Source organism: Eschrichtius robustus, chromosome 12 (genome assembly GCF_028021215.1).
Source record: "Eschrichtius robustus isolate mEscRob2 chromosome 12, mEscRob2.pri, whole genome shotgun sequence".
NCBI lineage: Eukaryota > Metazoa > Chordata > Mammalia > Artiodactyla > Eschrichtiidae > Eschrichtius > Eschrichtius robustus.
Window position 1 is genome coordinate 70,682,747 of NC_090835.1, and position 24,424 is coordinate 70,707,170.

Here is a 24,424-nt window from a genome sequence, read left to right on the forward strand (position 1 = left end):
TTCCTGACAGAGAACAATTTTTAATTTGATTTATTCAGCAATAACCTCAAAGAATGGCATAAGGTGCTAAGAGAACTCCCAGAGGGGAATAAGACAAGGGCTTTTGCTCTCAGAGGTTAGCCCAGCGGGAGGGAGAGGTGTGCAAGGTCAGCCTGCTGAAATGTTGGTGTGAAAAGGCAGGAGAAGTATGTGGTGGCTTCAAGGGCCGCCGGTAATAAGGACAGCTGTTTCCTAAATGCTGGTCCCCGTTCTAAGTACCTGCTCTGGCTCATTTAATCTTCACAATAGCCTTATGAGGTTAGGACCGTTATCCTCATTTTATAGTTGAGGAAACTAAGGCACAGAGAGATTAAGAAACTATTAATAGTTCATCACACTGCTGCTAAGCGGTGAAGCTGGGCTCTGAACTCTGGCAGTCTGGTTCCAGAGCCCCTTACCCTCAATGTCATAATTGCTGATAACCTCTCCCCTGAATTGCTGTGATGTCTACTGAACCATACCATCTCACCCACTCTGGTGCCCTCACAGGATCTTAGTGTCACACATGGTCTGATGTCCATGGTGTACTAAATGGCAACGGAAGGTGGAAGGGCATTGTTTCTTAAAGCTCAATCTTAGCAGCCAAAGCCAAGAGCTTTGAATTCCTTCAGTTTTCTAAGACCACTACTGGTCTAGGAGGCAGAAGAAAAGGTTATTGTCCTGATTGCTCCATGCTCTAGGAACCACTCCACACCCCAATTTCATGTCGACAAACGTAACCTTTAGGCCCTCACCACTCAAAGTGTAGTATCTGGACCAGCAGTCACCATCTCCTGGGAGCTGGTTAGAAACACAGAATCTCTAGCTGGATGCTGAATCCGGATCTGCTTTCTAGCAGGCTCCCCCGTGATTCTTGAGTGTGGCAAAGAGTGAGAAACCCTGGGCTAGGACCCTTGGGGGCCACACACTTTCCAGTCTGGGTACCAAACTTCTAACCCATCCCATGGGCACTTGTTGGAAGGCTTCTTTCGTTGGCTTATCTACTCCCAACGTCAAGCCTTCTCTAAAAATTCTGGAATCTCCTATCCTTCCCACCAAAGCTATATATCTCCTGTCCCTTGATTAGCTCTCACAGTCCCACAACCTATCTTCATTAATCTCCATCTAAGTTACAAACTCATCCTGCATTCTCTGCATAACCTACCTTCACCTTGATCTATTCGAGCTGTGACTGAAATGAGCTATCTGTGCCCTAGCACACCCCACTTCCACAAGACTTGTCCTAACTGTACTTTTCCAGAGAGGGTGTGGACACTCGTATGACAAAGGGATCAACCAGGATTCCTTTTACACAGAGTCAGGAATTTCTACATCTCTGGCTAACTGGCAGAATCACTGGAAACTGAAACAGTTCAAGTTTTACTCTTTGAGGTCACATCCTTTATGAAAACTGGCATATGTTGCATGTGTGATCACCTCGGCATACATTTGATATACTGATCCAGAAACAAGGAACTGTGCCTGTGTAGCTCTCTTCCCAAGTGTAATCACAACCTTCTTTACTTCTCAAAGTAGCGATAATACGTTTCCACCACTCTCATGACCTGGGTGGAAGCAGGGATTTTCAGGATTCTAATTCTGGAAGGTCAGTGGTTGAGTGTCTTATTCTTTGCTCCTAGAGGTGGGTCCAATTATGTCCAGCCAGTCCAGGCTGAAAGAAATGTATTTCTATTTTCCCAGAATAGTACTCTATACCCCAAAACCATCTCTGGGAGGTTACAAAGTCATTTACGTAGTTTGTTGATGGGTTTTGCTTTTTTGTTTTTGAGAGAAAAGAGACAGAAAGATGGAGAAAGAGGCTGAACATGGGGAAGGCCTGGGGAACAGAACCTTGTTTGGCCATTCCATCACCATTTCCAAAATATGTGGAGTGATAAGGATGAACAGTTAAGCTATAATCCCCTTTTCAATCAAGAAACTAACCAATTAAGAAAACAAACACCACAACACATTTTGCCTCTGGGCCTGTGATGACATGCAGGTATATCTCTTCCAAGTTCAGGGAATGGTTCAGGCCTCTCAGCACATCCACTTGGTTAATCTACAGGGGCTTCCCCCTCACTCAGACATGCTAATCGACATCACTTACTTCTTTCTTTGGTACTGCTTTTTTAAAGGTAGGTTTGACTTTTTAAAGTCAAACCTACTCTTGGATGGGAGAAGTCTACTAGAGATCCAAAAACCTAAAATGATATGAAAACTTGAATATCAGTCCTGCAATACTACTTGAAATGGTTCAGAGATCCAAATGGCTGTTAGAACCTCATACAATATTTAAAATCAAACTACAGCAGTGATTTCAACCATCAATGGCATTTTATTTTGGAAGCTCTATGTATTCCATAGGTATTAACTTCCTTTCTCTCACCGCCCCCTCCCTAAAAAAATCAGAAAGATTAAAAAAAAATATATAAAATCTCTTATCTAGTTTCTCTAAAGTCTTAGGTTAAAAAACTTAAGTGGTGCTTCTGCTTTATGAGGATACTGCTTTTTAAGGAGAATCCATAGTCTTTCCGTATGCTCACTATAGATTTCTACTCCTTCCTGGGGAAAAAATGGTCAATGCTTCTGCTTCTTTTTAATAAATTCATTTCTCGATTATTACACATTATCATTCCCCACTTGGCACATTGTTAGAAACTTGATTGTTGGATGCATTTTTCACTTGGCAAAAATTCAATGTGGCTTTGCGTGGGATGTCTAAGTGTCGGAAACAGCAGTGTTGATGTTCTGGTTTTGAGAGGGAAAATATATAGAGAGATGCATACAATCCCTGGAAGAACAAAAGCAAGAGACTGAAATAGGGGGCGCACACAGTTAAAAAGGCTGATAGACACTACTTGGTTTTGAATTCTATGGCTGTCAGCCACCAAAGACTGCAGTGTAGCCCAGAATATAAATTTCTGCAAGAAGAGGCTCGTTAGGCACTGTGAAATGACGGAGTTGGCTTCATTTCGTTCCAAGTGTATAGAGCAGATACACACAGGAAGGAGCAGTATGGGTCATTTGCAGTGAGCAGTAACCTGTGAACAATTAGGCATGGGCATTTCTGCAAATGCTCTGTCAACACAGGCACTGGGGAAGAGAAAAGAAGCATCCCATTAAAATACACTTCCATCTCTAACTCACCCAAGACCCCAGGCCTCCTCAGCGCCTCAGATTTGCAAGACCAAAATGCAGTTTAGAGTTACGTGTCATTCTAGGTCACCTGGAAACTGGTTCACTGGGGCCATCTCAGAAGACCTGGGTGTGCCCAAGAGCGCAGCAAGTCTACCCAGAAGGGTATGCCTTAATGATCTTCACATCGTCCACAGGACGGTCCTGGGAGTTTGTTTCCACCATTCCTACTCGATTCACCATTCCTATACCCTGGCACACACGGCCAAAAATGGTGTGTTTGCCGTCAAGCCACTGGGTGGGAGCCAGGGTCACAAAGAACTGGCTGCCGTTGGTGTCTGGCCCGGCATTGGCCATTGCGAGAATTCCAGCCCCTGGCGGGAAAAAGGAAGAGAGGAAAGAGTATGAATAACCCCCATAGCTCCAGCCTGGATCTGCAACACCAGCCTAGGGATAAAAAGAAGCCAGACCAACCACCCGACCAGACAACCTTCCCCTCAGGGCAGGCTCTCTGCCCTCGCACAAGGGCTGACATCTGCACTACCCGATGGCCTCATCTTCCTTGTCTTCACCTACTCCCTAGCCTCTATCCATGATGATCCCTGCTAAGCTCTGGACCATGTTCTCAATTCCCCTCAAAAATTCAGGAAGGTCTCCTGCTTCTTTGAGGAAGCTTATAACAGCAACATTCAACAAGTAGTTAGAATCAAGATCACTCAGTTCGGCACTCTGAATCGCTCAGGACTCTTGAGGCCGCTTTCTCTAATCTGCCAGAGCTCTTTGTGGCTCTGCAGCTGGGCAGCTACGTGGCACCAGGCCACGGTGTCAGGCATTCACCTTGAATCACAGCCAAAAGAGTGAGCTTTTAAAATCCACACCCTCTTCGTACCCAGTCCAGCCAGGTCATATACCTACCTGTGAATTTCAAGTCTGGATGAAGCTCATCTTCAAACTGCTTGCCATAGATAGATGCACCACCTCGACCTGCCAGTTAGAAGACAGGAAACCAATCAGCCCACATTCTACCTCACACCAAGAACTACAGTCCAGGGTCAAATGACTTTTGGAGTACAGGAAAGGAAAATCAGTGAGCATGCCTAGCACCGTGCTAAGTACACTGCAACTACACAGCCCAGCAGCAGAATCGAGCACTGGCACAGCATATTCAAATCACTGGTTTCATTTAGGTAAGACGTTTCTTTTCAAAATAACACTGAGTGCTTTTTTCCTGCTTATGAAAGTAATACATTTTCACTGTCAAAATGTAGAAAACATAGATCATTATCAAAGGAACATTAAAGTCCCCTGTAATCTAACCATCTACAAATAACCACCATTCATGGTTTGATGTGTTAAGAGGTTTTCCTAAATTTTTACATTTTTATGGGTACTTTAGACAGGAGTGCTCCAAGCCCTAACCCTATGCCCATCACAGACATTGCTAATCAATCAGCATTCTTCCCTGCTGAGCTTAGACTGGCCTCTGAATCCTTACCAACCCAGAAATCCAGGCAGCCATTTTTAATGGATCAGCGATGGCATAAGAATTGAAACCTATTTGTCATCCTTAACCTAGATGAAGGAAAATAAAATTCATTTAAGTCAAAGATAACTAGCTTAAGGAGAAACAAGGACAGTGCTGAGTGGCAATGTGGCAGAAAAGAATAACATTACAGTAGGGAGAATTCATTGGGAGGAGAAGCAGTGTGCTGTAAGGAGAATATGAAGAAACATGGCACTGGGAATGATTTGCTAGCAACATCACAGGTTATTCATATATCCACAAGAGTCCATACCCTTGCTGTTCTGGGCACCCAGGTTTTGTTGTTAGAGAAAAATGATACGTTAAATAAGATTTTTCCATAGGAAAAAATGTCCTAATAGGAGATAACTCTCTTAATCCATTATTTAGTCAACCATATGTCTTGTTGAACTACTTCGGTTTCTCCAAGTTGACCAGTCAAGACAAAACAGCCTGAAACAAAGTGAACAGCAGAGTTATCAGCTTACTCTGCTTGCCTGGCAGCCAGGAAACAGGCCAGAGGCAAGGAGCTCACTTCCTTTTACAGCCTGCTGTGAAAGTAGCATGTTAAAGCACCATGTCCACCCCCAGAGGCCCCTGGGCCCTGCTAAGGTGTTTCCATGGTAAAAAATCCTTTGCTGTGTCTTTTAGGATGCTCCACCACAGGGAGCCTGTCACAGCCCCCGGTTCAGGAAGAAAACGCTGTTCTCATGCAAACAGGAATGGGGGTGAATGTTAACAGAGTTGGGGAAACCTCCCACCTGGCCCAGGCTACCCATGCTTCTGGAAAATTACTGAACTACCAAACTATGTAAAAATTCATTCCAAAAATTCCAACATGCCAGTATACCTCCAAACAGCAATTATATAACCAGTATGTTCCCTCTGACTACAGAGTCAAGGTTCCTGCTTGAGCTTGGGGTGGGTGGGGGTTGGTTAGTAGAAGTGCTAGGGCTGAAGATGAGAGAGGAGAAAGAGGGCTATGGGGACAAACTAAGGTCAAGCCCTACCTCCAGGGCTTGAATGAGCATGAAGAGGATGAAGTTCAGCAGTGCACTGTCTGTCCGCAGGCTGAGCCTTGGAAGTGTGATCTCTGCAAGCCAAGGACTGCCAGAACCTCAGGGCCCCACTCTCAAGGAACTGAAACCGAACATATGAATGGCACCACAAACAGGATAGGCCAGTCAAGAGTCACAGATAAAGCCTGGGGGTTTAAGCAATCAGAAGGAGATGAGAGGAAAGGGCATGGAAGCCCCACTTCACTCACTAGGCATAGTTTGACCAATTGCAAGTAGTTTGGGCCTCGAAGGCACCATTTAATCATAATATGTTATCTTTTCATAACCTAATTCAACTCAGTAGGGTTTGCAGCAAATTGTCAGAGAGACAAATAATTCCAATCAAAACATTCCTTTGGGCATGCAGAATAGTGGAGAAATGGACAGGGAGTGATTAAAGAGTTCTCCGGTGCAGAGCAGGCAACAGATGTCAATGATCACATATAAAGCCAAAAATTAGGAAGCTCTGTGGTAAAAACATGCTGTGTGCCTCCTCTAGTACAGATACAAGGGAGACAGGCACAGGCCTGTTTTCCAAACTCTGTGCCCTCAAAGTTCTTCCACTCTTCTGTCCTCTCCTTTAAACATTTATTCAATGTATTTAATATTTCAGACAGAAAAAGATACAAAGAATAATATGACAAACAACTGTGCAGCCTCCCCTCAAGAAATAAAGTGTGGCCAATCCCGTCGAAGACCCCAGGCACACACGCCCTGTTTCCCTATCCCAACTCCACCACTCCCCCAAGAGCTAACAACTGCTGTGAAGGATCTCATTTTCCTCTCAGGTCACCACTACTCTTTCTGACCAGGAGTTTGTCATTTCTGTGCATTTTCATTTCTACTACACATTGTATGCATCCCTAAACAAATGTACTGCTGTTTGCATGTTTTTAGGTTTATATAAATGGTATTATACTCTACATATTCTTCTGCAGTTAGCTTTTTTGGGGTCACCACTGTAAGTGATATTCATCCATTTTGTTCCACGCAGCTCTCTGTAGCATTCGTTCCACTGAACGATTACAACACAATCTTTTCTCATGGTGATGGATAGTTAGGATCTTTCCAATGTTTTTGCTATCATAAACCATGCTGCAATAACCATTCCTATACTGTCTCCCAAACACAAGTGCAGGAGCTCTCAGGGACTATACCTCATGGGGGATATGCAGGCTGACAGTGTATCAGCATTTCACCAGTACTAGATTTTCCCAACTATCTTGCCAGAAGTGGCCCCAATGTGCGCCCCACCCACAGTGCTCTCACTCTCACCCTTACTGCTCGAGGTCCTTTTGCCAGGCTTTTTCTAACGTTTGTCGGTCTGAAAGGTGTCAGATCTCTTGTGGTGTTTTAAACTGCGTTTCCCTGAAGCTGTGCGTAATTTCCTGTTTACTGGCTATTTAGCTTCCCTCCTCTGTCAACAGTCACATTTCTACCGAGTGGTTTCACATTTTAAAATTTATATATATTTTATTAGTAGGATTATTCTAGATACTAATCCTTTGTCAGTTAATGCTTTTGCAAATACTTTTTTCCAGTTTACTTTTCACTCTTTTAATGGGATCTTCTCATGCAAAGAATTTTTTGCAGTTGAAATTCCTTAATCTTTTTCTGTATGATCTGTGCTTTCTGTTTCTTTAAAACACAAAAACAAAAAACCTGTCTTATCCCCAAGACTGCTCTGATGTGCTTCTTCCTTCTCCTGCTCACTGACTGTAGAAACCTCTCAAGGTGAACTAGAGTGGCATCTAAGACATGGAGAGTGGTCTCTTACACAAAGATTACCATACTTGGTGCTACCTGTGCCTACCACTCCCATGCCACAGCTGATGGAATCACGGATTAATATCCAGCCCTAAAGCAGCCACAGGTCAGCCAGTTAGCCATTAGGAGGCCCACGTGAAAGCTCTGCCTGGGGCATTCGACACAAGAAGGCAACTAACCAAACCAATCAAAGCCTCTCTTCCAGCAAGAGAGCCTCTAACAGATACCGCAGATGTCCTCTGAGCATTTCCAACCCCTTCTCCATGGCCTGCCTCAACCTCAGAGACAAAAAAGGCAGGTACTGACCAGTCCCGTTTGCAGCTAGGGGTAGCCAGATGACCCAGTTCTGACTTACTGACATAAACAGAAGCCATTGAGTAGAGCTTCTAGGAAAGCTATAGCTTTCCTGATTAAAAAAGGACAACACACTCCTGTCTTTCACCCATAGCTCTTTCCTCATCTTCCTTCTTTGAAAGCAGAGGTGATGTCAGGAGCAGCAGCAGCCACCTGGCAACCATAAGACAAGTTTGAGATCAAAGGCCAACACACTGAGAATGGTGGAGTGGAAGGACACAGCAAGCCTGGGTCCCTGACAACTCTGCTGGGCAGATGAACCAATGCCTGCAACTGCTTACCTCCAGACATTTTGTTATGTGAGAAAAACAAAAGCTCTCTTTGTTTAAGCCTCTGTGGTTTTCTGTTACTTGCAGCCAGAAGCATCCCAAATTGATACAATCACTTTGTTAGTAACAGTAGGAAGGGGGAACTGACTAGTGGAGCTACTATTGGATTACCAGGGCAAATGCCAGATACCAGATCTAACACAGCAAACAATACTACAGTTCTCCAAGAAGCTTTAGCTCTTAAGATAGAGTCCTCTCTTCCTCACTTGCCTTTGGGGTCAGAGAGATCTGGATTTCGGTTCCCACTCCACCACTTACTAGCTGTGTAACCTTAAGCAATATACTTACCCTCTCTAAGCCCCAGTTTCCTTGTCCAAAAAATAGGAACAGTAGTAGTACTTATGTCTCAAAGGACTGTTATGAGAATTAAGTAAGACAATGCATGGAAACCATGTAGTATATAACATGAAGCAAACACAGTAGTATCAGTGATGATGAGCCTCCTTTAACTGAGATAATCTGAGCATTTTCTGCGAGAGACGACTGTAGGTTGTGACCAACAGTCCACCTTGGGAGGCGGTCTGCCCAAGTTTACGCCAGTTCCTCTGTCTTCAAACCTCCACCATTCCCCCTCTGCTCCTTGCTCTTTGTGGATAACTTTGTTTCTTATTTCACTGAGAAAAAGGAAGAGAACTTTCACAGGTTCTCATCACCAAATCCACTTTCCTTCCTATATCGCTACCCGTTTACCTTGCTTCATCCATTATTAATACACTGTATAAATAAATTGTTCAAATGACTATCCCACCACCACATACTAATCAATCCCATTCACCTTTAAGGAACTTTGCAGCTACAATTTTCCCTTCTCCTGTATCAGTTTTTCTTTCTGATAGATCATTCCTATCAGCATAAAAACATGGTATTACTATTTCACATTTTGGAAAAACGACAACACTGTCTTCCAAGTATCTCCCCATTTCTCTGCATCAATTTCCAGAAAAACCCCACCCCACTTCTTCTCCAGCCTCTTGAATGCTCTCCATTCAGATGTTTGCCCTCACCATTCCCTGAAACTGCTCTTGTCAAGGTCATCAGTACCACCACGTTGTCATTAAATCCACTGGTCAATCCTCAGGCCTCACCCTGCCTGACCCAACAGCAGCATCGGACAGTTGATGTCACCTTTCTTGAAATCCCACCTTACTGGCAGCTCTTCATTTTCCTCTACTGGCTCCTTCTCCACTTCCCTCTCTCCTTTCACAGATGTTAGACCTGCACTGATATGTGAAGACTTCTCCTTCCAACACTTGCTCCCTCCCCCCTTTACCTTTCACAAGTGTTACCCCATTAAATCTCTTGAATTTCTCACTCTGTCTTGGCATGTGCTTCCCAGAGGACCAGAACCAACAGAACCCCTATCACCATAGTGCAAACTATAAGCTTTAGCTTTGACAACAATGAAAGCTTCTAATTCATCTCCCTGCTTCTGGCCTTGCCTCCTGCTTTCCACACCAGTCTATTCTGCATGTGGAAGTCAGGGGATCCTTTTAAAACAAGTCTCATCATGGCAGTCCTCTGCTCAAAATCCTCCAGTGACATTTCATCACACTTCAGACAAAGTCCAAAGTCTTCATCACAACTTACAAGACTTTCCATGATCTGGTTCTCTGATACCTCCTGCCACTCTCCCCCTCACTCACCTGCTCCAGCCACAGTGGCCTCTGTGCTGTTTCTTGCAGAGCACACTCTGGTTCTAAGGCCTCTGACTGCCGTTCCCTCTGGATTGTCCTTGTCCCTGACATTCTCATGGTTCATTACTTTATTTTATCCAGAGCTCTGCTCAAATGCCTTCTTATGAGAGAGGTCTTCCCTAATCACACTATCCAAAGTAGCACCTCCCTCATTATCCCAGTGGTTCTCAACCAGGGGTGACTCTGCCCCCTGGGGACACTGAACAACGCGTGGAGACATTTTTGGCTGTCACACTGAGGACTTATACTGGCATCTAGGGAGTAGAGGTCAGGGATGCAGCTAAACATTCTACAATACACAGGACGGCCCCCACGACGAAGAATTATCCAGCTTAAAATGCCAGTACTGCCAAGGCTGAGAATCCCTGCTCTATCCCCTTGTACATCATTTTTTCCATATCATTTGTCATGCACAACCTGACAGTGTATTACGTACTTATTTGTTCACTGTCTCTCCCACCAGAATGAGCGTTCCATGAGGGCTTTCTTATTCATTATTGTATCCCCAGCTCTTACAATAATGCCTGGAGTCCAACAGACATCTGTTAAATGAATTAACAACCAAAATAAACAATAAACACCCATACTTTTTTGAGCTCCTATTTTGTGTTGAACCTGTGCTAACCATTTTATAAACATCTGCTCGTTTACTACTCACAACAACCCTCATGAGGTACATATAACCACACTCCCCATTTATATATAAGAAGGCTCAGCAAGGTCACATAAGTTGTCTAACATAACACTTAGTAAGTGTTCGTGTGAAGCCAAGATTCAACCCCAAGCCCAGCGGGCTCCACGACCCTCTGTTCACCCCCACACTACACTACCTTGCCGTATATCACGGCTGGATTAAATGTCCTCACACATTTTTCTTATCAAGAGTCCAATATGGTCCCCGAATGATGCTAATTCAAATCTGAACTCCCGTCTGGGAGTCTCCATGAACTGGCCCAATCTTAACCCCCATGCTATCTCCTACTACTCTGTGCACTCTGCCCCAAACTGCTCCTCCCTTACTCTCCCCTAAGCATGCAGTTCGGGGGTCTCAGAAATCACATTTTATGCATCTGTCCTGGGCGTGGAGAGATGGCTGGGTCACGTCACAGAGCCAGTCCAGCATGAGACGTGACACCTGGGGTGGTGGGTTCTCCTTCACACCTTACATGTGTGTCACTTGTGCCTCCATTCTGTATTCACTCTTCTTCCTAAATCTATCAATAAAATGCCCTTCCCTGTCCTCTCAAAAGTTAAAATCCTGCATTTCCTTCAAGGCCCACCTCAAAATATTACTCCATCCCATTCTAACCCCATTCCACTGTACTTTTTCTCTCATTATGAATTATCCCAACAAATGTTCTATACATAATCCATAGCATACCACCATGCATTTGCATATTTATCATATTATTACTTTCTAGTTGTTTCTTATAATGAATACACTGTCTTCTTGGCAGGGCAGGGTTCTCTGCAAGGAAGAGAAAAATGCCTTGGCTTCTAATGCTTAAATACTCCTCACAGGCCTTAGAATAGTACAGGATACCCCACAGACTCTTAGCAAATATTCATCAAATGAATAAAATTAACAAGAGCTTGCTGTTCAACACGTGAAATTTCAGGTGTTCCTGGAGCTACTAAGAGGTGAGACGAAATCAGAGTGAGGGTGACACACAGCATCATCAGCACGTAATTAATCACTGTAATCACTGCAGCTGGTGAGCACCGTGAGGCTACATGCAGAGCTGGAAACGTGAAAGGAAGAGCTTGATAGGATGCCATGTCTTACAGGGAGAGGAGAAAGAGAAGAAGTTAGTAGAAAACAGAGAAAAGACATTCAGAGGGCTAAGAGAAGAGCCAGCATAGAGTTATTACAATAAAGGAAATTTAAAAGAAGAAAAATGGTTTAAAATGAAGCAAGAGGTCAAAGTCAAAGACATCTGAATTGAGAAAACATCTGGCAAAGGTGTATCAGAAAGACCCTGGAGGACTTCCCTGGTGGCACAGTGGTTAAGAATCCGCCTGCCAATGCAGGGGACACGGGTTCGATCCCTTGTCTGGGAAGATCCCACATGCTGTGGAGCAACTAAGCCCGTGTGCCACAACTACTGAGCCTGTGCTCTAGAGCCCACGAGCCACAACTACTGAGCCGATGTGCCACAACTACTGAAGCCCTCGCGCCTAGAGCCTGTGCTCCACAACAGGAGAAGCCACCACAATGAGAAACCCACACACCACAATGAAGAGTAGCCCCTGCTCGCCGCAACTAGAAAAGCCTGCATGCAGCAACGAAGACCCAATGCAGCCAAAAATAAATTAATTAATTAAAAAAAAAAGAAAGACCATGGAAAGTATAGTTCCAGAGGAGCCGGACTGAAGGACAGAAAGGATACATCGGGGATAGAAAAGCTACATCGACCTGCTGAAGAGCCCAGAATGCCACATGCTGGTCATCTGAGATGTTCAGCAAAAATTATGTTACCTAGTCAGCCAGCAGTCCATACTAGTGACCCAGGAGGGCCTAACTCCTGTTTGCCTTCCACCATAAGCCTGCCAAAAGGCTTAGCTCAACCACTCACTATACTTGAGGCTGGATGCAATTATTTGGAAATCTTTTGAGTGATTCAATTTCATTAAAATTACATCATGGAAATGTGACATTATGAAGGATTGCAAACTAATTACAGAAATACAGGGAAGCTCTGACAAGGGCACTCACATCTGAGTCACTTCCAATTCTTGTACACTAATCAAGAACTCTCAGTTCACTGGTGTTATGAATTAAAATTTTATCTCATAACAACAAGAAAGAGGAAGAAGATAGGAAAGAAGTACAACAAAGTGTTGACAGGACATTTTCAGATAAAGAAAGTGGACTGAAGCAGAATTAGACTTAGCCTTCCCCAATAACCGATGAGGCAAACACAAAAAATTCAATTGTTTTCAAAGCCAAAAATTCATCAGCAACAACCAAATAAGAAAAGGGAGACAAACTTATTCCAAAGATTCTGAAAAGAGTCAGTCAGGGAAAGAAATAAGAGATTCTTCTGCCTGTACTCCTGAAAAGTAGTAATCAGGAAAGGAGGAGTGTCACCCAGAGAATTCTCACAAATACCCTCCAATTTTGAGAAGCCAACAAGGGGAGTGGGTGAACAGCCCTGAAGAAGTTAAGGAGAAGCCCTTGAAGACAGAAGCCCACACACCACAGGCGCTCAGGAGTGGCAGGTCAGGGTAATAGCAACGACCACCTTAGTTAGGTGGAGGAACACAGGGCCATGACAGGGATCAGGACATGCTACTCCAAAATAAGGCACCCTGGCATAATGAGTATTTCAAGTTGAAGGAATGTGAGAAACGGCAGGTGCAGGAAGGACTTTCTGACATTCCCCTGAAGTGGGTCATAAGACTCTCAAGTGAGAGGTCCCCTCCGTATACCTGGAGGAAAGGAACATCCCTACTTTCATGAAAGAGGGACACCCAAGACGAATCTGAACGAACAAGCCTTGCTAAGTCTCCCCTAGTTTACTACACTGAGCTTATACTCATACCCCTTTTGTCCGCTCACATTTCCCCACAACTTTCCACTCTTTATCAAACCTAGCCTAGAAACGCTCAAGGTAACCCCTTCTTCAGGTCTTCATTTCCCTATAAAGGAAATGTCATGCAGAACTTATATTAAATAAATTTGTATGCTTTTCTCTCGCTAATATGTCTTCTGTTATAGAAACCCAGCTGAAAACGAAAAAAGGTATGAGGCTCTTTTCCCTCTGCTACAGCTATACTCAGGGGCTACCCAGGGCCTGGGGTGGGGGTAGAGGGACACCACCGGCATGGAGTCTCGGAAGACAGAACAGAAGTCAGCCCTCCCACAGGGGCTCACTCAGCATGAGCTGAGCCGGTGTTCTCTCCCACACCCTCAGCAGGCTAGAATAAAATGGAAAGAAAGCAACCTAGCACTTGGGATGGGGAAGATGACTGGTCCCACAAAGGTAGGGAGAGTGACAAAGAGAATCCACTTAGTCCCACAAAGGTAGGGAGAGTGGCAAAGAGAATCCACTTACACTGTACCCAAGCAAATAAAAGGTAAGGTCAATGCAGGTTCCGACGTTAAGCGTGGATTTGACAACAAGAAATGGCACAGAGACTATGCAAACATACACAACAAATGGAAGGAGAGAAAGAAGGGAGAAAATATAATCCAAGAAGGGCTTCTCCATGGTTGTCTCAGCTACAGATGCTTCAACAAAAATAAGAATCCAAGAAAACAAGAGCTCAAACACAAGATAACAAATCAACAGAATAAGGTGAAAAGATTGCAGAGCTGAGGAAACAGACTGAGAGCCAAATGACACCAAGACAGCACTAATAAATAAATTAGAGCAGTAAAGAACAGAATAGACAGGGCTCAAAACTGAATAAGGCACAGAGTAAAGGTCTGAGATTATTTCAATGGATGCAGGAAAAAATCGAAAAACATCACCTCACTTACTCAGGAGAAATGTGACAGATATGGAAGGCAAAGGCAATGAAATAAAGAATAACTAGTTTCCTGAAACAGAAAATCTAGTAAGTGTAACAGAGAAAATATTCAGAAATACAAATAAAAAAATTTCCCTGAACTGAAGGAAGGAGTAAATCCGGCCTCAGTATTCTCCAAAGCCATGTTCAAAACCAGAAGGCAATGGAGCAGAATTGTCTAAAAAGATCTGAGAGAATTAGTCTGGCCCAAGAATAGTAAATAAGTCATGATCTTTTTCAACTATAAGCGTAACTGGCAGAAATTCTCAAACATGATTGAGTTTGAAAATATAACACCCTCCAGCCCTTGCAATAAAAACCACTCAACAATATATTCTGCCTTCTACCACTTGTGAATAGAAAAGCCTAGTGGTGAGCACTGAACCCTCTGAAATGTAGAATCCACACTGTAACTGAGGGACTCACGGATGCAGAATGGAAAATGCTGTAAACTCTGATAAGGAAAAATAAAACTAACAACAAAAAAGTGGGAGCAAGGGAGGGAGGACAGGTGTGAGATAATAGAAAAAAAGATATATCTATATATACATATATATATAGAGAGAGAGAGAGAGAGAGACATATAGATGCCCCTGGTTCCTGGCACAGAGCCTCTAAAACCCTTGTAAATTCCTAAGTGGTAAGAACACTAGGAGCGTCTCTTGTTCTAATATTTGGTCTTTGACCCTATCCCTGACGCAGGGCTCCTGAAACCCTTATAAATTCCTAAGTGATTAGAGCACTAGGACCATCTTTTGTTCTAATGAGGTGACTCTGGGTGGAATCCTGGATGGGGGCTGGTCACCAGAAAGACCAAGTCATGATTAGAAGCTTGGAATTTTCAGTGCCTGCCCCACCCCCTTCTCCAGAGAGGGAAGGAGGGGAGAAAGGCTAGAAATGGAGCTAATAATTGATCATGCCTACATGAGGAAGCCTCCATAAAATCCCAATAGCACAGAGTTTATAGAGTTTCAAAGCAGACGAACATATCCACCCTGGGAGGGTGATGCACCCCAACTCCATGGGGATAGAATTTCCCATTCTCAGCACCTTCCCAGACCTCACCTGAAGCATCTCTGTTCATCTGTATCCCTTACAATATCCTTTAATAAACTGGTAAATGTAAGTAAGCACTTAGGTTTCCCTGAGTTCTCTGACCTGCTCTAGCAAATTAATCAAACACAGCTGGTGTCACAGGGAGCTGCTTGTTGTGGGGAAAAAATTCCATACATTTGGTGACCAGAAGTGTCAGTGAAGTGTTCTGTGCGAGCATATGAAAGTAAAGGAAAAACCCAGGAGGGAAGAACTGAGTTTTTCCCAACACAGGAAGCAAGTAAAACTAAGTTTTTCCTAAACAATAAGAATGGGTAGAAATTTAAGTACTAATTGCCTCATCTTTCATAGCAGGAAGTCAATTTTTCTGTTAAGTATATACAAAATTAAATAAAATACTTTTTGTTTTAGAAACAATAGCATGCATGACATAGCCTATTCTCTTGAAATTATTTCCATCTAGCTAGTTATCCATCCTTTTAACTAGGTATCTGAAAAGAAAGATGTCTAGAATAATGGCCACCAAAAGTTAACGTTCATCATTTCTGAGAGGTGGGACATTGGGGGAATAGCTAATGGTGGTTAGGAATCTTTAGGAGGTAAACTTATGAGTGATTTTTTTTTTCTTTTCTTTTCTTCTTTGGCCACGCCGCACAGCTTGCGGGATCTTAGCTCCCCAACCAGGGAGTCCTAACCACTGGACCATCAGGAAATTCCCTCTTATGAGTGATTTTTTTGTTCTTTTTCTCTACTTTCCTCTATATTCTATATTTTGAAATGTGTCCATATATATTGAAAAAATAGAATGCCTCTTCGTCATAAAGGATAAATAAAGGACAACTGAGAATGACCAGGAAGAAAAAGACTGAGAAAAAACTGCCACCGAGAGAACCAAGCTTATTTAAAGGCAAAAGAGCAGGAATAGGAATTAGCAGAGAGAAAATGCAGACTGGGAAGCAAGGGCCCTTGAAACTTATAAATGTTGGCATCTACCAATTTCACTAATAAATCCCAACTAAACGATGATAACTCCCAAATTCATACCTACATCTCAGACCTTTCCATGAACTCCACACTCATATCCCATTAATCAACATTTCCACTCTCTTTCCAATCTCTTTCTCTCACACGCCTGTCCTTCCCAGCTTCCAACCTCAGCAAATCCCACTGGCTCCATTTCTATCAAAATGTAACCTGAATCCAGTCACTTCTCACCACCTTCTCTGCTATCAGGCTAGTCCAACCACATATATCTAGACTGGATGACTACAGCAGCTTTCTAACTGGTTCCCAGCTCTCACTCTTGCCCCACATCATCTAGTCTCCAAACAGCAGTCAGAGTGATCTTTTTTTTTTGGCTGTGCCACACAGCATGTGGGATCTTAGTTCCCTGACGACCAGCGATTGAACCCGTGCCCCCTGCAGTGGAAGCACAGACCCCTAACCACTGGACCGCCAGGGAATTCCCAGAGTGATCTTTTTAAAGAATAAGTCAGATCATGTCACTCCTTTGCTCAAAACCTTCTAATGGCTCCCATCTTATTCAGAATAAAACCCAAAGTCTCTACTATGCCCTACAAGGTCCTACATGATCTCCTATGTAGGCTCCTGCCTCACAGCCTCTGGGTCTACTCTTCCCTCCCTGGGAATGTTCTTCTCTCAGTCACAAGGTTCATTCCTTCATTTCCTTCAGATCTCTGTTCCAATCACATCTTTCAGACAGGACTTCCCTGACCTTTCTACTAAAGTCCCATCCCCACATCCTTTTCCTGCTTTATTGAGAGCAGGAAGTTTGGGTTTTCTTTTTTTTCGTCTAGGCACAGCCATATCCCAGAGCTCACAAAAATATGTGACACAAGGCAGGTGCTCAGTATTTGTTAAATGAATGAATCAATCTAAGAACTCACTATTTTCTTTTCCTCAAAACACTGCAAATGTCCTTCTTTACTCCTGATTATCCAGACTACTCTATGCAGTACTATAATTCAGGCAAACATTATTTGCTCTTAGAAAGCAATACACAGAAGTTATGAGAAACTCTATAAAGTCCGGGAGTCAAGATTGGTTTCTGGTCAATTCCACTTGTGTGTGTTTGGGGAAGGGGGTGTGCTAGCAAGGGCAGGAGTAGTCACCAGAATCAACTAACCCAGTCCCTGGTATGTGGAAGAGAGCCCTGACTACCTTCTACCCAGTTATAACAGGATGAGGCTTCAGAAACTAACGTTGACTTAACTGTACCTGTCCCTGTTGGGTCACCTCCCTGGATCATAAAGTCTTTGATGATTCTGTGGAATTTGGTGCCATTGTAGTAACCTCGACGAGCCAATTCAGCAAAGTTCTTACAAGTCTTTGGAGCATGCTTCCAGTACAGCTCCAGCACGATGATCCCCATGCTGCAGGGGGAGAGGACAGTAGAGCTCCAGTCAAGAACAAGGTCACAGCAGACAGAAACATTATGGGACTGCTCCATGACTCTTCCTTTTCAAGCTTATAAATCATGAAATTATGATAAATATCAGATTTCATGCTCAGCAAAGGAAAACAACACAATGCAAATAACATAAACACAGATACCTCCTTTGAGTAAAACATGCAGGGGCTTCTGGTACTTCTTTTAAGCAAAATAACCATGGACAACTAAAAATTCTAACACCTTGTACACAAGAAATCACTATACCAATATAACCAATATAACCAACCCCTGAATTAGGGGAAAAAAAATCTTACGCTTAATTTGTAATTTTTTTTAAGTTGGACATTAAAATATTGGGAATTCAAATTTATTTATACATACATAAGTTTCTGGGTGGGGGTGGAAAGTGGGTAAATGGGAGACAGGAAGGTTTTCAGTGAATATCTTTTTTAAGCTTTTGTATTTTTGAGCTATGTAAATTACTACCTATTCATTAAAAAATTTAATGGGAAAAAAAAAAGGTACAGTTTGTGTGTATTTAGGAAGAGTACAACAAAGGCAAAATCTGATTACTTCAAAGCTTTACACCTGCCCAGTGTGATGAGTGCTTTTCCCCTTGAAGTAGTGCTAAGGAAAAGGAAGAAGTAAGACTTAGGACAGGTGCCTTCCCCTCCATTTCATCACTCACCTAGACTTTAAGCTCCAAGAATGTGTGAGCTGAGTCAACTCTGTATAGCCTGAATACCCAGCGCCAAGCACAGTGTAAGCACTCTATTAACAAATGTAGTATGTGCTAGAACATAGTTTTCTAAAAGCCTTTCTACTGGCAATTCGTCCTTCACACTCCTAACATTCAACACGGATTAACAACTACTCTGTGCAAGATACAGTTCTAAGTGCTTTTCCTCTCACGGAGCAACATTCTGGTGGATATTTGTAAAATACAGGGAATAACTTTTTGGAATGGCAACCAGAAAATACCTATACAAATTTGAAATGTGCATACCTTTTGACAGCAATTTCAACTTCTAAGTTTCTAGTCTATGGAGAAACTTACAAAAATGCTTAAGGATACAATATGTGCAAGGATGTTTATGCCAGTATTTGTCCTAACAAAAAAAAATATGAGAGGCAATTTAAGTCTTCAAAGAGGGAATGACTAAAATATGAAATATCCATACTACGGAAGGCTGCGTGTACTAGTGTGCGGAAGAAGAGCAAATTACAGAAAACAAATATATATATACAATATGGTCATACAATCTTATTATTGTTTAAAAATAGAACATAAAAGAGATGCCTATGTGTACAGAGAAAAAGATCTGGATGGTCATCCAACAAACTATTAATGGTGTTTTTACAGAGAGGAGTGGCTTTCACTTCTCATTCTATACACTTCTACAACTGCTTGGATTTTAAATTTTGATTTATGCTGTAATTAAAAAAACTAACAGGTGAGTTCAGAAATAACATACTTTCAAGTTGAGGCCAGAAAAAGTAGAATTTTCTCATTAAGAAGGTGGGGAAAATGGCCAAGGGGCAAAAGCAGCATCTGAGAGAACTGTGCTCTGGTGGAAAAGCAGCATGGGCAAGAATAGAAAGATGGAAAGACGATGGCTGGACCTTGGCTGCTGGTGTGAGAACAGCAGATGTAGGGAGAGAGGTAGGCAAAGGCCAGGATGAAGATCAGACTACAAAATTTCAATTTTATACTGTTGTAGTAGTAAGAAGTTACTTAAGGTTATTTGTCCTACTTTGGAAAGATCACTTTTAACTTTTTCCAAGGAAGCAATGGAATGAATGGGGCTAAAGAACCTAGCACATAAGGCAGACAGACCAGGCTCCAAATGAGGTTCCCCTACTTACTAGCTACATGGGTTTAATCAAGCCATTTACTCTGTAAATTTTGACATTTCTTCTGCTAAAACTGGAGAGAAGCTGGAATTGTACCTACATGATCTGAGTTGCTAAGAGGATTAAACTAAATGTGATGCTACACATCAGGGGCATGGCACTAGCTGTTTGGTGCTCAATATTACCACTCTTTGATAGGAGAGAATAAATGTGCTTCTTCCTGTGTTCTCCTAAAAATCTGTTTATACAACTGTGCTACTTACAACCTTAATATTTACAAATCTGTCTCCTTCACTATACTGTAAGCTTCTAAAGGCAAGGCTGTGTTTTATCCACCTCTGACCCTCAGATCCTACGTCCCCGGCCTGTAGATTCAATACACGTTAGTTGAATGAAAGGATGAACGAACGGAGGGGTGAGAGGAAGGCAATCGGGCCTCTGTCGCTAAAGTCTCAGCGCGAGTCGGTGCGGAGCTCGGACGCGGGCAGTGGCGGTCCCCACTCAGCCCTCAGGCTGCCGCCACGACCGCGGCTCCACGAGGAGGTCGGCCTCCCGAAGGAGCGCGCCGGGAACCCAGCCCCGCGGCTAAGCCTGGGCTCCGCGTCGCCTCCGCCAGTCCAGCCCCAGAGGCCGGGCCCTCACCTGGTCTCCAAGTATACGTTGGGCGGCTGCCAGGAGTCTGGAGGGATCGCCGCCATAGCGAAGCTGGCGGAAACCTCCCGTAGCAATTGCTACTTCCGGCGATTCGCCTGGGACCCGATTCGCCGGGGACCCGCCGCCGCTGCACACACTTCCGGTTCCCGCCATTCAACTCTAGCGATGCTAAAATTTGGGGGCTTGAGACAAGGAGGGGGAAGGACCCCCACCTCCAAGGACGAGAATCTGGGGTGCAAGGCGAAAGCAAGCTGTCCGCAAGGACGGAGAAAAGTGCAAGCTCTATAAAAGGTGGTCTCCAACTGGAGAGATACCGCGCCACTCTCCGGACGCTCTGATTGTCTTTTAGGCGTGGAAGGCGTGACCAACCAGCAAATCTGCACTTCTATTGGCGTTAAATCCTAACCTTTAATTTGGAAGAATTCCCTAGTCCCACAATCTAAGGAGAGGAAGAGTGGAAGGGAATAGAGATGAGAGACGCCAGTAACTAACGCTTGTAAGGCGCTGTATATTTACAGAGCACTTGAACATTATAATCTACTCCGCAAAACAATCCTATAAAGTAGATGTTATTATTCCCATTTTTCAGATGTGAAAACTGAGATTCAGCAGTTAAATGACTTATTTGTCCATAGCCATACAGCAAATCAGAGCTTCTAGACTCCAAAGGCAGAGTCTGGAGAGACGGGAGAGGGAAGGACAGGGAAGAAAATGAGAGATAAGGAAAGGGAGAGACAGGAGAATGAAGATCAAATAGATCAGGGCTAGAGCAAGGCTTAGAGTGACTGTGGCTGGGATAGATGATGCCCCAAGGTTATTAGAGTTTGCTCAGGATCAAAGAGAAGCAAAGTAGAGGCAATGTGACGAGGTTTGGAGGGAGGACAAAAAAGAAATGGGGTAAATAAACATATTGTATATGCTCTGCACACCGCTTAATAATGATGGCTAAATGAATGCTTACTTTGTGCCTGGCATCCAGCTAAGGACTATTGTGTACTTTCACATTGTTAAAAATCAAACACAAATGGAGCCCAGACTTGGAAAGTCTCTGAGCAGACAAATCAGTTTAGTCATATAAGTAAAACTTAATTTAGCTTATTCTGTAAAACAAGCAAAACTTAACTTGGGCCACTTCTTGTTAATGCCTCTGAAAATCATAAACGAAACTTAAACTTCCCCAAAATTAATGTGAGGTAACCACTTTTAACCCATTCCCTATCACTAGGAAAACTCTTAATAGTATAACCAACCACTGTGAAGAATAAACAACCACTGCCTTCTCACTGTATAAGCTGCTTTATAAAAATATACCTTTGAGCCTCTTTCCATGTTCTGAGTGCCCCCAGTTTGCAAACTGTTTTGTGTGTGTGTGTGTGTGTGTGTGTGTGTGTGTGTGCAATAAACTTTTACTAACTACTATTCCAGTGATCCAGTGTTTTACTTCTGCTATTTCTGAACTTTTTTAAAAACTGAGGTACAGGGACTTCCCTGCTGGCACAGTGGTTAAGAATCCGCCTGCCAACTCAGGGGACACAGGTTCGATCCCTTGTCTGTGAAGATCCCACATGCCACAGAGCAACTAAGCCCACGTGTCACAACTACTGAAACCCCTGCGCGTAGAGCCCATGCTCCGCAACGAGAAGCCACAGCAATGAGAAGCCCGCGCACTGTAACGAAGAGTAGCCCCCTCTTGCCGCAACTAGAGAAAGCCCGTGTGCAGCAATGAAGACCCAACGCAGCCAAAAATTTAAAAAAATTTTTTTAAAAACTGAGGTACAGTCGATTTACAATATTTTGTAAGTTTCAGGTGTATAGCCTAGTGATTCACAATATTTAAAAGTTTTACTCCACTTATAGTTATTATAAAATATTGGCTCTATTCCCTGTGCTATGCAATATATCCTTGTAGCTTATTTCTGAACTTTTGACAACACTTAATCTTCAAACCCACAGGAGGTAGATATCACTATCCCCTTTTTACTTTGAGGAAACTGAGGCTTACAGAGATTAAATAATTTGCTCAAAGTACCACAGCTGTGAGCCTGTGCTCTTGACCACAGTTCAATCTTAGTTTCCTTAATTGCCAAGCAGGAATAAGGGTATACAAGGTTGTAAAGGTCAAAGTAGACAGTGAGCTCCTTAAAAGAATAACTGTGCCTCCTTCATCTTTGTGCCCTCCTCGCAGAGGACTGAACATAGGATGCTCAGCTTTCACTGAATGACTAATGGACAGAAAATAACGTTTTAGACTGATGAGTGCTGTGCTAATGTAAGGTATAATTAATTTTACACTTCCTGCAGTTTTGTGTTATGACCCTTGAGCTGGATGGAAAAGTTTTCATTGTTGGTCCTTTCTGTCTGTTATCTGAGTTTCCTTTCTTTGGACTTTATGTAGTTCCTTACTGTATATCTTGGGAGGCTTAGGGTACAGTGAGGATGTATTGGGGTTTAACGCAAGAATAAGACAGAGTCTTGCTGGCTCATTCCAAATCCTTCCTCAAGAGGCTCAGTATTTGTTGGCCTTTTTGTCCCCAAGAGAACATTAGGTGTCAGTGACTTCAGGACAGAGTTGACAAAGAGGCGTGGATTCCTTTTCTAAATTCACTATTATTAAATTGTAGCTTGTATAATACTTACTTCATTTATTCTGTATCTAAGCTTAATGTGTCTTCTGAATAAATGTCCCTTATTAAAAACAAAATTATAAACTTTTACAGAAACATCATTTTTTGAGCGGGAAACCTGAAGATCATCCTCTTTCTCTCTGCTCCCTATAAGTGACACATCAAGACGTGTCAGTTCTTTTTTCCAAAGATCCCCAAATTGTATCCCTCCTTCCCATTCCCACTGCTGTTTCAGACCTTTAACACCAGGATTATTTCAGAAACCCCTTTGCTGGGTTCCCTGCCTTTTGGCTTCCCCCCACTAATACATCTTACACACAGCAGCCAAAGCCCTCCTCCCGAAATACTACAAGATATTGCCATGAAGTATTAAATGGTTTCCCTTTGCCCATTAAAGTCCCAAATCACTTGGCCTGGGCTTGAAGGCCCTTCATCATTGACCACTCACTGACTTCTCCAGCCTGATTTCCTATTATTTTATTATCCAAGCCTTAAATGTGGCACCAGCATTCCCACTTCCAGACCTCTGCCCAAGCTAGTCTTTTTCCTTGCAATGCTTTCCCAAACTTCGCCCATGTCCTTGTTCCAGCTCCTTCAGAAAACCTCTCTACTCTTCCTGTCTACAGTAGACTCTCTCCCCTTCTCTCTTCTTGGTCTTTAATTCGGTGCCACCTTCCACCGTTGTCTAACTGCTCGTGTCAGATTTTCTTCTCACCAAGAAGATTGTTAACAGCCCATGTTAGGGACCATGTCCTAATTCAGTTCAGTTCAACATTCACACAGGGCCTGTTCCAGACCAGAACCTGAACAGAGGGAGCTTCCAGTGTAATCTCGAGCAATTTAACCTTTTCATAAACTTCAGCTTGGTTGGTATGAGGGTAAATGGAGGTTGTTGAAGCATTTTCGCGAATATAAAGTCCTTTGTAATGTCTGGCAAAGAGTAAACTCTCAATTAACATTAATGAGTGGGCCGTGTGTAAATCTGAGTGATTTGTTTGCCTGCCTTTTATTTTTTTTTATTTTAATTAATTTTTTGTTATCAATTCTTTATTACTGCCTTTCTTTTAGAAAGATATTATTATATAAAGATATATTATATATATAATATATAAGATATAAGATATATAAAGAAAATATTATTATTTACTGCCTTTCTTTTAGATCCCAAGGGTAAGGGCCTGCCCACCATTTACGTTATCCCTCCCACTCCCACCCCTTAATGCCTAACACGCTGCCTGGCACGTAGTAGGAGGCTCAACAGACGCTCACTGAATGAATCAGTTCAGCTATGAAGTCTGCTGTAGCCCACGAAGAGGAGAAACCCTGGCAAGAACTGAAGAGGACCGAGGAGGAAGAAACGACGCCAGGGGGAGCAAGAACCCATTCTCTCCAGATCTCGCGAGAGTTCCCGAGCGCTCCGAGTCTTTGTGC

The 24,424-nt window shown here is 43.1% G+C and overlaps 1 protein-coding gene across 1 annotated transcript; it reads right to left on the reverse strand.

Moving 5' to 3' along the window:
- Nucleotides 1-2,336: 2,336 nt before the first annotated feature.
- PPIL1 (peptidylprolyl isomerase like 1) lies at nucleotides 2,337-20,498 on the reverse strand. The gene is made up of 4 exons (XM_068558205.1): nucleotides 20,358-20,498; nucleotides 17,687-17,841; nucleotides 4,072-4,140; nucleotides 2,337-3,530 (listed from the first exon to the last, which is right to left on the reverse strand). The coding sequence occupies exons 1-4, from the start codon at nucleotides 20,411-20,413 to the stop codon at nucleotides 3,310-3,312; spliced, it is 501 nt and encodes a 166-aa protein (XP_068414306.1). The 5' UTR covers nucleotides 20,414-20,498; the 3' UTR covers nucleotides 2,337-3,309.
- Nucleotides 20,499-24,424: the final 3,926 nt, after the last annotated feature.

Excerpts from the sequence above, each read along its gene's own strand:
- PPIL1 (XM_068558205.1), bottom strand. The coding sequence starts at position 20,413 with ATGGCGGCGATCCCTCCAGACTCCTGGCAGCCGCCCAACGTATACTTG. Across the intron at positions 17,842-20,357 it reads AACGTATACTTGGAGACCAG|CATGGGGATCATCGTGCTGG; the intron begins GTGAGGGCCCGG and ends CTCCCCCTGCAG. Across the intron at positions 4,141-17,686 it reads AGGTGACCCAACAGGGACAG|GTCGAGGTGGTGCATCTATC; the intron begins GTACAGTTAAGT and ends TCTAACTGGCAG.